Below are 16,215 nucleotides of genomic sequence, written 5' to 3' on the forward strand. Positions count from 1 at the left end.
CACAATCCCAGTGCAATAAGAGCTCTCAGAGTCAGATTTATAAAGATGGTTCCCCTCAAGCTAACTCTTAATTGACTCCATTCAATTTTCACCACATGCCACGGTGGGATTTCAACCCAAATCTCCAGTTCAATAGGCAATAGGCAATAGGTGCTGGAGTAGGCCTTTCGGCCCTTCAAGCCAGCACCACCATTCATTATGATCATGGCTGATCATCCACAATCAGTATCCTGTTCCTGCCTTATCCCCAATAACCCTTGATTCCACTATCTTTAAGAGCTCTATCCATCTCTTTCTTGTAAGTATCCAGAGAGTTGGCCTCCACTGCCTTCTGAGGCAGAGAATTCCATATATCCACCACTCTCTGGGTGAAGAAGTTTCTCCTCAACTCTGTTCTAAATGGCCTACCCCTTATTTTTAAACTGTGTCCTCTGGTTCTGGGCTCACCCATCAGCGGAAACATGCTTCCTGCCTCCAGTGTCCAATCCCTTAATAATCTTATAAGCCTCAATCAGATCCCCCCTCATCCTTCTAAACTCAAGTGTATACAAGCCCAGTCGCTCCAATCTTTCAACATATGATAGTCCTGCCATTCTGGAAATTGACTCATTATTAGATGAGGTGGAATTTGTTCTGGATAGTGACGAGCGTATTGACTGTGGTTGGGACTGCACTTCTCTAAGCAAGTGGAGAATATTCCATCACAAACCTGACTCGGGCCTTGCAAATAGTGGCCAGGCTTTGAGCAGTCAGCAAATGGGTTACTCACCGTGGAATTTTCAGCTTCTGTCCAGCTCTTGCAGACACTGTATTTATATGGCTGGACCAGATCACTTTCTAGTCTATGGTAAGCCTGCAGGAAGTTGACAGTGAGGGATCCAGTTGCAGTCCCTGTTTGCCATTGTCGAGTTGCTCTATGAATCTCCTAGCCTGGGGGTTCTGCATTATTATTTGGTGTTATCACTCCCCCCTCTTTCATGACCACTACACTATTAAACCGCTACACTATTAATACTGAGACCTATTTTCTGGGGAATGGGGTTCGAATTCCCGCGGTGGCAGATAGTGGAGTTTGAATTCAATAAAAACCTTGAATTATGAGTCTAACAATGTAATCATTGTCAATTGTTGATGGGTGGGTGGGAAGACATCGAGTTCGCTCGCATCCTTTAGCAAAGGAGATTTGCAGTCCTTAGCTAGTCTGACCCACATGTAACTCCTGACCCAGAGCAATATGATTGACTCTTAACAGGACAGTTGGGGATTGGCAGTGTGTGTCCAGTGAATAGATTTTAAAAGAAATGTGCATTCAGAATGAAATGATCTCTTTTCCCTTTGACGCTGCCCTTTTAAAGTGTGTGTGTGTGTGTGTGTGTGTGTCCGCAGCCATCCAGCTCCTCCTCCTCCTGTGCCGGCCTGTCACCAGTTCACTGCTGCTGGGGAAGAGGAGAGAGCAGCTGGAATCTGCCCCGTTTTACCTTGACCTCCCGCTCGGTTCTAGCTGCTGTCCAGCCGAACCCGCTTCGGACAATGACCCTGTGGCGATTTCTGCTGACCTGCTCGGCTCTGTGGAGAGCGGTAGCCTGGGCCAGGGCAGCGGTGCCTGCCGTTCCTCGAGCAGCAGCTTCCGACGGGATCCCCTTCGAGTATCACCGGTACCCGGAGCTGCGTGAAGCGCTGGTCGGTGTCTGGCTGCAGTGCCCCAGCATCAGCCGCATCTACACGATCGGCAAGAGCTTCGAGGACCGGGAGCTGCTGGTCATTGAACTGACCGACAATCCCGGAAAGCACGAACCAGGTAAATGACAGCGCAGAATAATGCCATCCGAAATCAGCTTAGCCAGCATGAAAGGGAAATTGAAACACTTGAATGTTGGAAATAGGGAATGAATGAATCCAAATTTTGTCCCTTAATTTTTTTTGTCATTTTTCCTCCCCCCCCCCCCCCATTTTACTGGCCTTTCTTCATGCATTAATCACTGGGTTTAAATGTTTGTGCAGTGTGCTTGCAATATGCTGAAGATGTGTGTGTTAACATCCTTCCTTGCTCAGTGCTGGTTCTGTGCAGCTTCTCGTCTGGGAACTAAGGTGTGTTTAATCATAGCGTCCTGAAGTCATCCTAGGCATTGACGGATGTTGTAGGTTGGTCAGGGGATGGGATTTGAGCTGGGTTTTTCGGGAGGGGGTGGGATGGATGGGAGGAGGGGGTTCTTTCTGTCATCTGCCCTGCGGTCTTCGCAGAGCAACCTGCATTTTTCAATCAGATAAACACCATTTTTCCTTTGACTTTTCCAGCCTTTTTTAAAAAATGAAGACAGTCCTGGTTTTATTGAATGGACCTCTGCATCTTTAGATTCACCCCCCCCTCTCAGAAGTTAAATGCAAACGAATAACGACCTTCAATAGCTCATCTGGGCTATCCTTTCATTTTCAAATTAAACCTTGCTAACGTTTATATTAACTCCCCGCTGCTTGCACTGCTGTTGCATTGCACAGATGTAGCTATGCTGAGATGGCTTTTAAATCTATAACAAAAATGTCTTCTTCTTTGAGTCACGTCATGGGAGGGAGCTTTCTGCATCATCGTAGGTTCAGCCACTTCCAGGTTATGAAGGCATGTGGATTGTTATCTGATGTTTGGCTAAACTGCTCCATCAGAATCGAGCCAGCACATTTCGCACGAGAAGTGCCAAAATGTGACCAGGGGCTGCAGTTGTCATGGAGATTGCTTTGTCTCCACTTGAAAAAGATCATTTCCAAAGTCAAAAGAGATGTGCATTTATTTAGAAATGTGTCAGCACATTTCAAATAAAGTGGGATGCCTGCTTCCTTGTTTAAATGATCACATTCTCCGCATTAAGCTGGGATGAGAGAGAGAAAAAAAGCAGCCAACGTGAGAACGCCCTGAACGTAGCGGCATTGAGTGACACGGCATCCCCTTCGACCTGGTCACAGTACGTACCGGACACATTGGGGACGCTATAAACTAGTTTTAAAAGATGCAGGCTGTTCACCGAGGAAGCAACAGTGGAAAATAATTATTTCAGATTCAATTTTGCAAAAAGGTTCCCGTCCTCATGACTATTACTCTCTATATTGTTTCTAAATGTTCCAAATAGCTTCGCCCACAAAAAAGTGAAAGCCATTATCTCTTTGGGCCATTAAACTATTTTGAATGGAGGGCTAAGGGATTAATATAAAAATTATATGCTAGAATTTCAGGTTATTTGGGAATAGATCATACTAACTTGATTGATTTACCCAAAGCACTGTTCATGTTATGGTGGGGTGGAGCACAGAGGGTAGAAAAGGATGGAAGATTTGCCTCCTGGTGTAATTTTTAACTGTAAAAGTTGAAGGTTAATTATTTTTGGATTTTTAAAATTCATTCGGGGATGTGGTCTTCCCTGGCTAGCCAGCTTTTGAAGCCTATCACTAAAATGCCCTGACAAGATATTGAGTTCTCTACTTGAAATCTGCAATCCTTGGGGTTCAGCAGTATTGTTAGTGAAGGAATTCCAGGGTTTAGACCCATTGACTAAATAAATGACAACATTGTTCTAAGTCAGAATAGTGTATGACGTAGAATAGGACTTGCAGTTGGTGGTATTCCCATGTATTGGCTGCTGACCTTTTGTATGTTTGCGGTCATGGGTTTGGAAGGTGCTGTCTATGGAGCCTGATGAGTTGTTGCAGTATAACTTGTGGATGGTAAATGGCTGTCACTGTGCATTGGTGGTGGAACGAGTCACTGTTGAAGATATGAGATGCAGTAGGATTTGGCCTGGATAGTGATGCTCTTCTCGAGTTTGGTTGGAACTGCACTCCCCCCAAGCAAGTGAAGAATATTCGATCACAGTCGTAACTTGTGACTTGTAGACAGACTTTGAGCAGTCAGTGGGAGAGTTACTAACTGTGGAATTCTCAGCCTCTGTCCTGCTCTTGCAGTCACTGCATTTATACGGCTGGTCCAGCTCACTTTCTAGTCTATGGTAAGTTCGTGAAAGCTGACAGTGAGGGATTCAATTGCTATACTTGGTCAGCATGGACGAGTTGGACTGAAGGGTCTGTTTCTGTGTTGTATGTCTTTAAGACTCTAGAATATGCAAGGGCAATGGTTGGATGCTGTTTTGTTGGAATTCAACATTGTCTGGCATTTATGTGGCATGAATGTTTGGTCAAAGACTGTAATATGATAATTGGTTAGGTTGCATTTGTCCTGTATTTTGTGGACAGGGCACACTTAGATAATTTTCCACATTCTGTGTTGATGGTCGTGTTGTATTGTACTGGAACAATTCAGTTAGGAGCATAACTAGTTCTGGAGCTCAAAACTTTTAATTCTACTGCCAGGATATTGTCAAGGCCCAAAACCTTTACAAGATCCAGTACCTTCAGCAATTTCTTGCTATGATGTGAAATGAATCGAGTTGGCTGAAGCTAACATCTGTGATGCTGTGGACTTCAGGAGGAGGCCCTGCTCCAAATGTGGACAATAGAACTGAACTCCAAAGGTGAAATGCAAGTGACCTTGACATCATGGTGACATTCAAACAAGTAATAGCATAAAAGACTAGCAAAAGTGAAGTCTTTGGAAATCAAAGGAAAAACCCTCCACTGGTTGGATTCACACCTTCACAAAAGAAGATGGTGTGAATGTGGGAAAAAATCAATCACCTCAGCCCAAGGGCATAACTGCAGGAGCTCCTTTGGGCAGTGACCTGGGTCCAGCCATTTTCAGCTGCTTTATCAATGACCTTCTGTCCATATAAAGTCAGATGTGGGATGTTTGCTGATGACTACACAATGTTCAGCACCATTTGCGATTCAGATAATGAAACAGTCTGTGACCTTATACAGCAAAACACTGGACGATGTCCAGGTTTAGCCTGACATGTGGCAACTATTAGTCCGCGGTCACCGTTAAACTAGTTTTTAATTCCACATTTATTCATTTAATTCAGATTTCGCCACCGGCTATCGTGGCTTTGAAACCCATGTCCCCTAGATATTAGCCTGAGTCTCTGGATTACTATTCCAGTGACAACACCACTACCTTATGACCTCTCCTGCAGTTTCCTAGAATCCTGTTTTAATTATTGTATTTAATTAATTAATATATTTACGTTACCTTAATTCCAAATGATTATGGTGGTTACAAAATCTTAATGGTGTGCATATAAAGCAGTAGCTGTGCATAAAGTTCCTTGAAACTGGAAAGAAAAGACACCTTTTCTTTAACAAAAAAGGAGTGTAACCTTTTAGATATAATTCATTTTAATAGCTGCCTGAGTAGAAACACATGTAGCCTTGATTCTGCATGCTGTTTGGTGCCCAATAAATGAGTAGTGGGAGCAGATATCTGATTCATGGGAATGATACAGATTGAGGAATATTTTCAACTGCATTGCTGCTGAAAGCTGAGCAGGTCACATTTCAGGTTTCTCAGTGTTTGTATTGATGTATGGAGATTTTCTTAAGTTGTATGAAAATTTTGAGCATTCACAAAGCTAACTGCATCTTGCTGGTTGATACCATTACCCATTCCCAAAAAAGTCTTATGTGCTGGCAGCGGTTGATTAATGCTTCCTACATAATGCACACACCCATGTGCTGCCAGATATTCTTTCTAAGTGGTACCTGAAATGTTTGTTGAAAGGTAAAGGGCCAGAAACTAAGTTAGAGAACCAGCGAAGTACTGCAGGTGTGTAAATCACTGACAGACAGTTGTTTGTTGTTTAACAAGTGATCAGTAATCAACTATGAATGACTAAACTTAGGCCAGTACAGCATCTCCTTTGAGAGCAGTTTTTCTTGTGCATATTGCTAACTGTTGACTTATTTACAACATACAGTACTTGTGCTCATTTAATTCTGTGTTCTTAAGCTTCACAGATTTTAATCACTTAGCCTACCATATATATGTCTATTTGCCTCAGCTGTAAACTTTGGAATTTCATTTCCTGTCCCTCTCCACCTTTCTACCTTGCGTTCCTCCTTTAAGGCACTCCTTAACACCTATTTCTATGACCGAACTTCTGGCCATCAAATCTAATACCTTCTCACGTAAGTTGATATTATACTTGTTTTATAATGCTTCTGTGAAGGACCATTGTATTGTTCAAAAAGTACATTTTGGGAGGTCAAATGCAAGAGAAAGTATACAGTAAACGGCAGGACCCTTGTGAGCATTGATGCACAGAGTGATCTGGGGTACATGTCAGTAAGGCCGGGAAAGTCGCAATCAAGTGGATAAGGCGGTAGAGAAGGTATATGGCATTCTTGCCTTCATTGGTCAGGGTGTTGAGTACAAACGTTGGCGAGTCACATTGCAGTTGTATAAAACTTTAGTTAGCCACATTTCAGGTACAATGTCCAGTTCTGGTTGCCACACTGTGGGAAGGATATGGAGGCTTTGGGGAGGATGCAAAAGAGGTTGACCAGATGTGGCCGGATTGGACTATATCAGCTATAAGGAGAGGTTGGACAAATTTGGATTGCTTTTGCTAGAATATTGGAGGCTGAGGTATGACCTGATAGTATATAAAATTATGAGAGGCATGAATAGGTTGAGTAGTAAAAAGTCTTTTTCCCATGGTGAAAATGTCAAATATTAGGGAGGCATAGATTGAAAATGAGAGGAAGAAAGTTTAAAGGAGATGTGTGAGGTAAGATTTTCACACAGTGTGGTAGCCTGGAATGTGCTGTCAGTGGAGGTGGTAGAAGCACTTACGATAACAATGTTCAAAAGGCATTTGAACAGACACATGAATAGGCAGGGAATACAGGGATAACAAATGCAGACAGTTGGGATTACTTTAGAGTGGCATCATAGTCAGCACAGAAATGGTGGGCTGAAGGACCAGCTCTTGTGCTGTACTGTTCTACTTACTTTATATAGTTAGTTATTAGCAAGCATTTACTCTCGATGCAAGGTACTGTCAAAACTTAAATAATGATTTGCAAATCTGAAACTGAGGTTGTAAAAATGCCAATTTCTAATCCACACATTTGCATCTTAAGCAAAATATCTCAGGTGTCGTGAGCCATTTGCTGCTTGTGCAAAATAATTCTGTCACTACCATTTAAGAACCTCTGTAATTAATTTGTTGCAATACCGCACCCCCCCACCCTTTTCCCCAATACATATACCGTTCGATGAAACCAAGCAAAGCAGCCAAAGCAAATATGAAATGAGTCACACATTAATCCTCCTGTTAGAAGTGTTAGCTAGTATGTAGCGTGCATTGTCCCAGAGTTGAATCGCAAAAAACAAGAGTTTTTCGAAAAGGAGAGAAGAAAGGTCCCTTAGAACACTTGTCACTTTACTGAGGATAGACAGACTCTCACAAAATGTAGCAAGATTGGTGAGTTAGCTTCCCTCAGGCTTTCAGCATTGACTTAAGAAGTATAAAGCATGTACTATCAAGGTGTGTGTCATTTTTTAATTTTGTTATGCAAATTTTTCATTGATTTTAAAGAGCAATATAAGTGAAAGACATCTTCAGAAGGAATGAAAAGCTGTGAGGCGACCTGACAGAAGTTTATAAAATAATAAGGGGTATAGATAGAGTTGATGGTAGTTGTCTTTTCCCTAGGATGGGGGCATTTCAAGACAAGGGGACATGTTTTTAAGGTGGCAGGAGAGAGCTTTAAAAAAGATGTGAAGGTCAAATTTTTTGCACATGTAGAATGAACTTCCTGAGGAAGTGGTGGATGTGGGTACAATTACAGTGCTTGGATAAGTACATGAATAGGGAAGGTTTGGAAGGATATAGACCAGGAGCAGGCAGGTATGGACTGTTCGGACTGAGGGGTCTGTCTCTGTGCTGTACGACTATATGACTCTTTGACCTGCAAGGCTACTAAACCAACTGGTCCCTCAAAGTGGAGATTTAATTGTTTGGAACACTCCAAGGAATCACTACTGAGTGTGTCCAAGAGAGATTCAAAGTTTTTTTGGGGGTGGGGTAAGCTGTGTTTCCCAACAACCTGACAAAAGAATGGCCCAGCCACTCCCTCCTGGGGCCCCCTGGACTCTATTTTTATCATGTGCTGTTGGACAGAGCAAGAAGCATTTTGAAGCTTCGCTTCCATTAACAGCAGTTTCCTCACTCTGGACATAGACTCAGTATTTCTGAAGATTATAGCCATTTCAGACTCCACGTGACCAATTGCACTTTGCCAACAACACTTCACAAACTTCAGCAGCAAAAGCCTCGACAATAACTCTAAACAGTTTACAACAAATAAGGATTAGGGTAGTCTTGCTTCAGCTAGTGCTGATGATGTGGATGTGGAGGCCCCGAAAGCTTGTGTTTTCAAATAAACCTGGTGGATTATAACCTGGCCATGTGATTTCTGACCTCAGCTAGTGCTGTTAGGGAACAATAGCTACAGCTTGGCTGCTGGAAAGCTTCTGATTCTCACTGTTGGAGGCTGTAGGTGGCCTCGTTACTATCTGAGAAATGAGACGATTGAATGAACTTTGCGATTCATTTATTTTATTTTCAACTGGTGGCCATGCTGTGAATTGGCATTTTAATGGTGTAATTGGGGGGAGAAATGTTGACTAAAGGATACTGAAGAATTCTTCGCTATTTTTTAAATAGCCCCATTATATGGATTACTCAGTACACAAATGCACCATTCGACCCAAGATGTCTGTACTTAGGTTTATACATAATGTAACTCGTCCCATTCCATCTACTTCAACTTGGCCTTTCTGTATATCTTGCTACCTCTCATGTACTTGAATATTTTCCTCTAAAGTAACCTAAATTATTTACCTTCATCTTTTCCTGTGGTAGCGAATTCTATATTCTAACAACTGCAGAAAAAAAACCTTTCTTCATTCTTCCCCATTTAATTGGTACTATCTTAAGTCCCTAATTTTGAATTCTTTTCCAAGTGGAAATATTTCCTCTATATCCAACCTGTCAAAACCAAACTGTCAGTTTTGTCTTCCCCAGGATGTGATGATATCCTTGATTTGTGCCCTAATTTGTCATGCTGACCAACCCAGCGATCTATGGCTGGTAAGATTTATGAAACAGTCAGTTCCAACTGTTGTTCAAAATTAACATTCAATTTTGCCCAGCGAAAGGGGAAGGGTTCGTTGGAATGTTTGCGATTGGCCACTTGGGGCAGTTTGAGGTGTCACTGAGGAGGAATTCAAAGGTTACAGAGCAGTTGTGAAAAAGCGAGAAAGAGGCTGGCAGAGATAGAGAGAGAAGCAAACTTTGTATCTGGTCTGCTATGTTCCTCCATCTCTACATTGTGTTATCTCTGACAATTCTTACTGTTTCCATGTTAGGTGTGATGCAGTTAACTGGACTGTTGCAAAGGAAGTTAAACTGCAAAAAATTGTGTAGGAGCTTTAATGAGGAGTCAACTGCAGGTTGATTGGTCTGCATAATCAAAACTAAGGAAAAGTAGACAGCTAAGCATAGGTGGCAATGCTTGGAATTCTTGGGAGAAAGTGCCGAAGTTTTTGGCTCTGTTGAAGCCATAAGGGGTTTGGAAGAAACTTAAAAGCATTAACACTCCAGTGCATTTAGGAGCCTGTGAGTTGAAAAGCTCACAAATGGTACTTTCTTGATTAAACTGAACAAGCTTGGAGCTTAGTAGGGGCTGACGGATGAGAAGAAACTACAAAAAGCTCTGTCAGTATAGAGCTGGAATGCACGTGAAAGAATACTGGAGTGCAGTTTCAGAGTCCGGGAGAACATGGACCAGGAAAGTAGTAGTCAACCAGAAAAGAAGTGGCCGGCCATGAAGAATCCAGGCATTAAAGAAGTCATTAAGGAGAATGAGTTTCTCTTCAGAGGAGAGGAATTTGTGAGGTCACATTAGCAGAAGGGAAGAATTGTGATCCCTTGTGAAATTAATGACATTGGATGATCCACCACATTATTAGTGTATGTGTCAATTGAAGTGGAACCTGGAATCTTTCTTGTTCATATTTGCTATTTGATGTGCACTGTGAGGTGTTTGATAACAACCTGTTACTTATATTTTCTACATGTCGGTTTTCTGATGAAAATAATTCTTACATGTATGGCAAATTGTATTGCTGTTTTAACCTTGTATAGTAAATTGTTGATAAAATCCATGGAATCTTGGAGCTTCATTCTCTTAGTAAATCTCCTTGATCTCACATTTTGTCTACTTTAAGGATAAAGGCATTGTTCCCAAGACAGATTGTAACATAAATTTGGCAGTCTGGTCAGAGATTGTAGCTAAGAAAACTGGTCAATCTCATCAAGCAACTGCGTAACTGCGATCTTTCATTCCTGGATTCATGCTTGTAAATTTTTTGGCATTTTCTCCAAAGCTTCTCTGTCCACAGAATCTTTTACATCCTGCAAGCATCAGATGAGGTCTTGGATTAATGCTTGATCTGAAAAAGAGCATTCAATAGCATTGTGATATTCTTGCCTTGAAGTATCAGCGTAGATTCTATTTTAGTCACTAATATTAACTTAATCATTCATAGGCCATAACATTAGTACACTGATGAGGAACTTTTAACTCTTCTATAATCTGTATTCCTTAGCATATAATTTCCCACAATCCATGTAAAATTGAGATTTTAATATTTATTTTGTGTGTGGTAGAGTGTGTATGTGTGTGTGTAAAGGATAGTTCTGCTCGTGTTTCCAGTTAATTCATCTGTATATACTGGTTTTTATTTCTCAATGAGCTATGTCGATGCAAATTTGTGCCATTGATTCTTTGGCATCATATGTAAGCTACTATTTTGTTTTAGCAATGTTTGGGACGTAGAATTCTTGAATCACTGCAATGTGGAAGCAGACCATTTGGCCCATCGAGTCTACACTGCCCCTCTGAAGAGCATCCATTCCAGAGCCACTCCTCTATCCTATCCCTGTAACCCTGCATTTCCCTTGTTAACCCACCTAGCCTGCACAACCCTGGACACCACGGGGCAGTTTAGCATGACCAATCCCCCTAACCTGCACATCTTTGGACGTGATTTTTACTCCTTACAATTAAGGAATTCATAGCTTATAGTTTTGTTGCTATGTAGTTACGTATCAATAAAATTAATTCCAAATAACGTAGCAGGAAGTTGTCACTTTCATTAGTAAACAAAAATTGTTTCGCATGCATTTTATTAGGATTTGGACATAAGACTACATTTTATGTTTACATATGTAGGGAATTTACTTGCTAGAAAATTTATAGGAGCACAGTGTTCCAGAGCAATGCGGCTAAACGTATTTAGTTCCTTACATTACTACAGTGGTTGTAATTCGAAAGCACTTCATTGGTTATGAATGTCATATTTTGTGAAAAATGCATTAAAATGTACATTGTCCTTCTCTTTCTAGCATTTGGAAAACTGCTCCTCTTGGTCTGTATTTTATGCCAGTTGTATAAGTCAGCTGGTTTGTTTAAATCAAACAATATTGTATTAAGTTCTTCTTTTTTCACATTTTGCCTTTTTAAAAATTCACTTGTGGGGCATGGGCATCACTGGCTTGCCAGCATTTATTGCCTGTCCCTAGCTTCCTTTGTGAAAGTGGTGCTGAGCTGCCTTCTTAAACACGTGGTGTAGGTAGACCGCACAATGCCGTTAAGGAGGGAATTCCAGGATTGTGACCCAGTGACAGTGAAGGAATGGTGATATATTTCTAAGTCAGGATAGTGAGTGCTTTGAGGGGAACTTTTAAAGGTGTGGTGTTCCCATGTACCGGTTGCCTATGTCTTTCTAGATGGCAGTAGTCATGGGCTTGGAAGGTGCTATCTAAGGATATACGGTGAATTTCTGTAATGCATCTTGTATATAGTATGCAGTGCTGCTATTGAGCATTGGTGGTGGAGGGAATGAATGTTTCTGGATGTGGTTCCAGTCAAGCAAGCTGCTTTATCGTAGATATCTTGAGTGTTGTTGGAGCTGCACCCAACCAGCAAAGTAGGGAGTATTCCATCACACTCCTGACGTGTGCCCTGTAGATGATGGGAAGACTGTGGGGAGTCAGGAAATGAGTTACTTGCTGCAGTATTTCAAGCCTCTAACCTGCTCTTGTAGCCACTGTGTTCGTGTGGTGCATCCATTTGGGGTTCTGGTCAATGGTAATCCCCAGGATGTTGATAGTGGAAGATTCTGTGTTGGTAACACTAATGAATTTCAAGGGTTAGATTGTCTCTTTTTGGAGATGGTCATTGCTTGGCATTTATGTGGTGCGAACGTTACTTAACACTTTTCAACCCAAGCCTGGATATTGTTCAGATGTTGTTGCATTTGAACATGGATTGCTTCAGTATCTGAAGAATCACAAATGGTGCTGAACATTGCCCAATCATTGGCAACCATCCCCAGTTCAAACCTTATGATGGAGGGAAGGTTATTGAGGAAGCAGCTGAAGATGGTTGGGCCTAGGACATCACCATGAGGAACTCCTGCAGAGAGGCCTTCGAGCTGAGATGACTGACCTCCAACAATGACAAACATCATCTTTTGTGCCAGGTGTGACTCCAATCAGCCAGGAGAATTTCCCCTGATTCTCATTGATTCCATATTTGTTTGGGCTCCTTGATGCCACACTCAGGTGAATGCAGCCCTGATGTCAAGGGCTGTCACTCTCACCTCACCTCTGGAATTTAGCTCTTTTGTCCGTGTTTGAACCTCGGCTGTAATGAAATCGGGAGCTGAGTGTCCCTGGCAGAACCCAAACTGGCGTCACTGAGCAGGTTATTTCTGAGCTGGTGCTGTTTGATAGCACTGTTGATGACACCTTCCATCACTTTACTGATGATCGCGAGGAGACTGATGGGGCAGAAATTGGTCGGGTTGGATTTGTCCTGCTGTTTATGTGCAGAACATACCTGGGCAATTTTCCACATTGTAGGGTAGATGCCAGTGCTGTTATATTATGCTGTCTTTCATCAGAATTACTGCCATGTTCCACTATTTCCCTCAGTTTGTCTTTAATAATTTACAGTTGACAAGACAGCAGTTATTGAGGTTCTCCCCATTTTGAGCCTGATGGTGGGTACTGATTTGAGTGTCATGTGAAGGGAAATGTAATCATGTGAAATTGGATTATATGTTATTTTAATGTTGCTTATAATAAGTGATAATATTAAATTTTTTATCTGTGTCACTGAAATCACTTTACTTTGAATCGTGGCTGCGAACTCACTTCCTGTACGTGTAAAATGAAGACCGTTGTCTCATGGAGCAAGGTTAGGCAATGGAAATTCTGAATCAAATAATCCCCACTCAATCATTAATACATTAGCGATCAATAATTTTCAGACACAAGGTATGATCGTTCCTCGCTGATTTCATTTGAGGGCTGAGAAGGGCTCCTTTAATTTTTAAAAACCGCAAGAAATGGCTTGAAAAATGCAGGCATGACCCAACACGTCAGATTAAAACAAAGCTATCACATTGAAGACGAATAGATTTAATTGGTACAGTTTCAATAATAGCTCCTGCATTATCTGCAGTACCTTTGGTAGATGATTGGTGGAATCACCCATAAAAGGGCATCATAGTGTCTCAGTGGTTAGCACTGCTGCTTCACAGCACCAGGGACCCAGGTTCAATTCCAACTTTGGGGGACTGTCTGTGTGGAGTTGGCACATTCTCCCCGTGTCTGTGTGGGTTTCTGCCGCATTGCTCCAGTTTCCTCCCACAGTCCAAAGATTTGCAAGTTCGGTGGATTGGCCATGCTAAATTGCCCGTAGCGTTCAGGGACATGTAGGTTTGGTGCATTAGCCATGGGAAATGTAGGGTTGCAGGGATAGGGTACGGGAAAGGATCTGGGTGAGATGCTCTTCGGAGGGTTGGTGTGGGCTTGTTGGGCTGAATGGCCTGTTTCTCCACTGTGGGCATTTTATGATTTTGTATGAACAATGATTTTACACATAGGTGTTTGAGTAGAACTGGGTGAGGATATGAGTCATAAAACAATAGTTACCACAGATTTATTACAGGGAAATCATAACTGACAAAACATATTTAAGCTCTATAATGAGATAACAAAATAGTGCAATTAATGTTTGGCGTTCAGAAGGTGTTTGATTAAGTACAGCAAGCAAAAAGTAGTACTGAATGTTTGCTTTTCAAGTTGGAGGGAAATTAATGCAAATACTGCATTATCTCCCAGAACCAGTATGAGAGCCGCTGCTCTTTTTCATATATTGATGACTTATATATAGGGGGCCTAATTTTAAGTGTTGTGGAAGGCACAAAGATTTGAACTGAGCTAACAAAATAATAAGAATGTTTGCTGGCTTTAGGGGAATATAGAGAGTCTAGTTAAATTGGTAGATACATGGCAGATAATATCTAATCTGGGGAAATATGAACTGATACATTTTGGAAAGAAACTTTTAAAGAAAGCTGCATGAACTAAACAGTGAAATTTTAAAGTTGGCGCAGGTACAAGAGGATCTGGCAGAGCATGTATACAGATCTTTGAAGCTGGCAGGATAATTCGATAAAGTTCTCAAAAGATCATGAGAGAATCTGATTTTTATGAAGACATATGACCGGATTTTCTCCATCAACTCAGGAATTCAGAGATTTCCCGATTTGGCAGAACAATCTTATTCGGAGAAGCCCCCATCTGCTATGTTTTTAGTTGGGGATGCAATTATTAAATAGGGCCCATCTCCCCAAGAGGCTGTTTGGAGGCAGCAAGAGAGCTGGGAAGTGCTACAGCACGCTGCTTATGAGGTCTGCTAATGATCACTGACTTGAGACTTGAGTCAAGTTGTAGAAAAGGGTGTTAAGCTCTTTACCCCTCAATTCTCGTATCCCCTCACTCCCCTTTAAGCCCATTGCCGACTTAGTGCCTTATACCTCCATGTTAGGGGACCTGCGAGTCTGTGGTTGAAGAACACACCGAGACTAGAATGCTTTTGTGGACACTGTTTGTTTATTGCTCGCCACAGAGCTATAATTCTACACCAAACAATATCCCTTTATGCAAGCTGGCTCTCCTACACTTCGCAATATAACTAATCAACATGCATTTACCTTATTATCTTCAACTATTAGATATTTAACATCTGTCAATGGAACCCGTTTAATACTACCATTTCATGCCCTTTTATAAATCTCCAACCACCATACCTCTGTGCCCCCGACATTAGATACTTACCCACTATCCACTATGAGCAGATCACAGGTGTCACGTGGGGATTAAAAATAAACTTCAAACAGTCTAAGACAACTATCATTCATACAAGTTTGATACTGAGATGAACTCTGATTCATGAAGCAGGTTCAAAAAAACCTGACCGCTTCTAGTCTGGCGTAAGAGCAAATAAACACAATCGCCTTGCAACATCAAAGACTCATAAAAGTGGATCATTTAATAGCCTCTCAAGACTGAGAATCAAAATGTGAACTCAGCTCCCTATTGTTACTTAGTTTTAGACCTTTCAAACTCAGACAAACATATGTAGGAACATATAGCTAATGACTTTTTCTAAGTTACACTTGGTGGCCTGTCAGGCAATGTGCTCCAGCAGTAGGTGTCTGCTTTTTCACTCTGAATGATGGAAGTGCTCAATTGAAGGGAATTTAAAACAATGAAAAGGAAATTAGAGAGTAAAAGTGCAGGTTCGTGAAGAGATGAATGAAGAAGTGTGACACGAAGGGGCAGAAAACATAACCAGAGGAGTGTGATAGAAATTATAATCAGTGTGAGTAATAATGAGGGAAAAAAGTGAAAGTTTAAGGCTTTCCATCTGAATGCGTGCAACATTTCTGACAAATTTAATTGTGGCGCAAATAGAAATAAATTGATATGACCTGTTACAAAGACCTTGGTTGTAGGGTGACTAAGACTGGGAACTTAATATTTAAAGGTATTTGATGTTTTGTAAAAATAGGCAAAAAGATAAGTTGGCGGGGAAACGTTAACGATGGAAGATATTGCTGTGGAGGTGAGTAGTGATGTAGGTGCAATAGATTATGATGTGGCATCAGTTCAGATGGACGTTAGGGGATAGCAAGGGAAAGAAATTGCAAGTGTGATTCATTGATAGGTCCTGGAAGAGTTGCTTCACTGTACGACACAGTATAAATCAGTAAGTAGTGGAGGTGTGCAACAGTGGCACTACAGTTATCATAGGTCTTTTTAATCTGGATTTTGACTGGACACAACATTAATTGGCAAAGATAACAAGAGAGATGAATTTGTAAAATACACCGAGGATTATTTCTTA

The 16,215-nt window shown here is 41.4% G+C and overlaps 1 protein-coding gene across 1 annotated transcript in view; it reads left to right on the forward strand.

Moving 5' to 3' along the window:
- The first annotated feature begins 1,393 nt into the window (after positions 1-1,393).
- The window catches only part of cpe (carboxypeptidase E), a 106,623-nt gene continuing 91,801 nt past the window's right edge, over positions 1,394-16,215 (forward strand). The window contains exon 1 of the mRNA XM_048543517.2: positions 1,394-1,798. Within this exon, the coding sequence (XP_048399474.1) occupies positions 1,531-1,798 (268 nt within the window). The 5' untranslated portion in view covers positions 1,394-1,530. The remainder of the gene's footprint in view (positions 1,799-16,215) is intronic.

Source organism: Stegostoma tigrinum, chromosome 1 (genome assembly GCF_030684315.1).
Source record: "Stegostoma tigrinum isolate sSteTig4 chromosome 1, sSteTig4.hap1, whole genome shotgun sequence".
Classification (NCBI taxonomy): domain Eukaryota; kingdom Metazoa; phylum Chordata; class Chondrichthyes; order Orectolobiformes; family Stegostomatidae; genus Stegostoma; species Stegostoma tigrinum.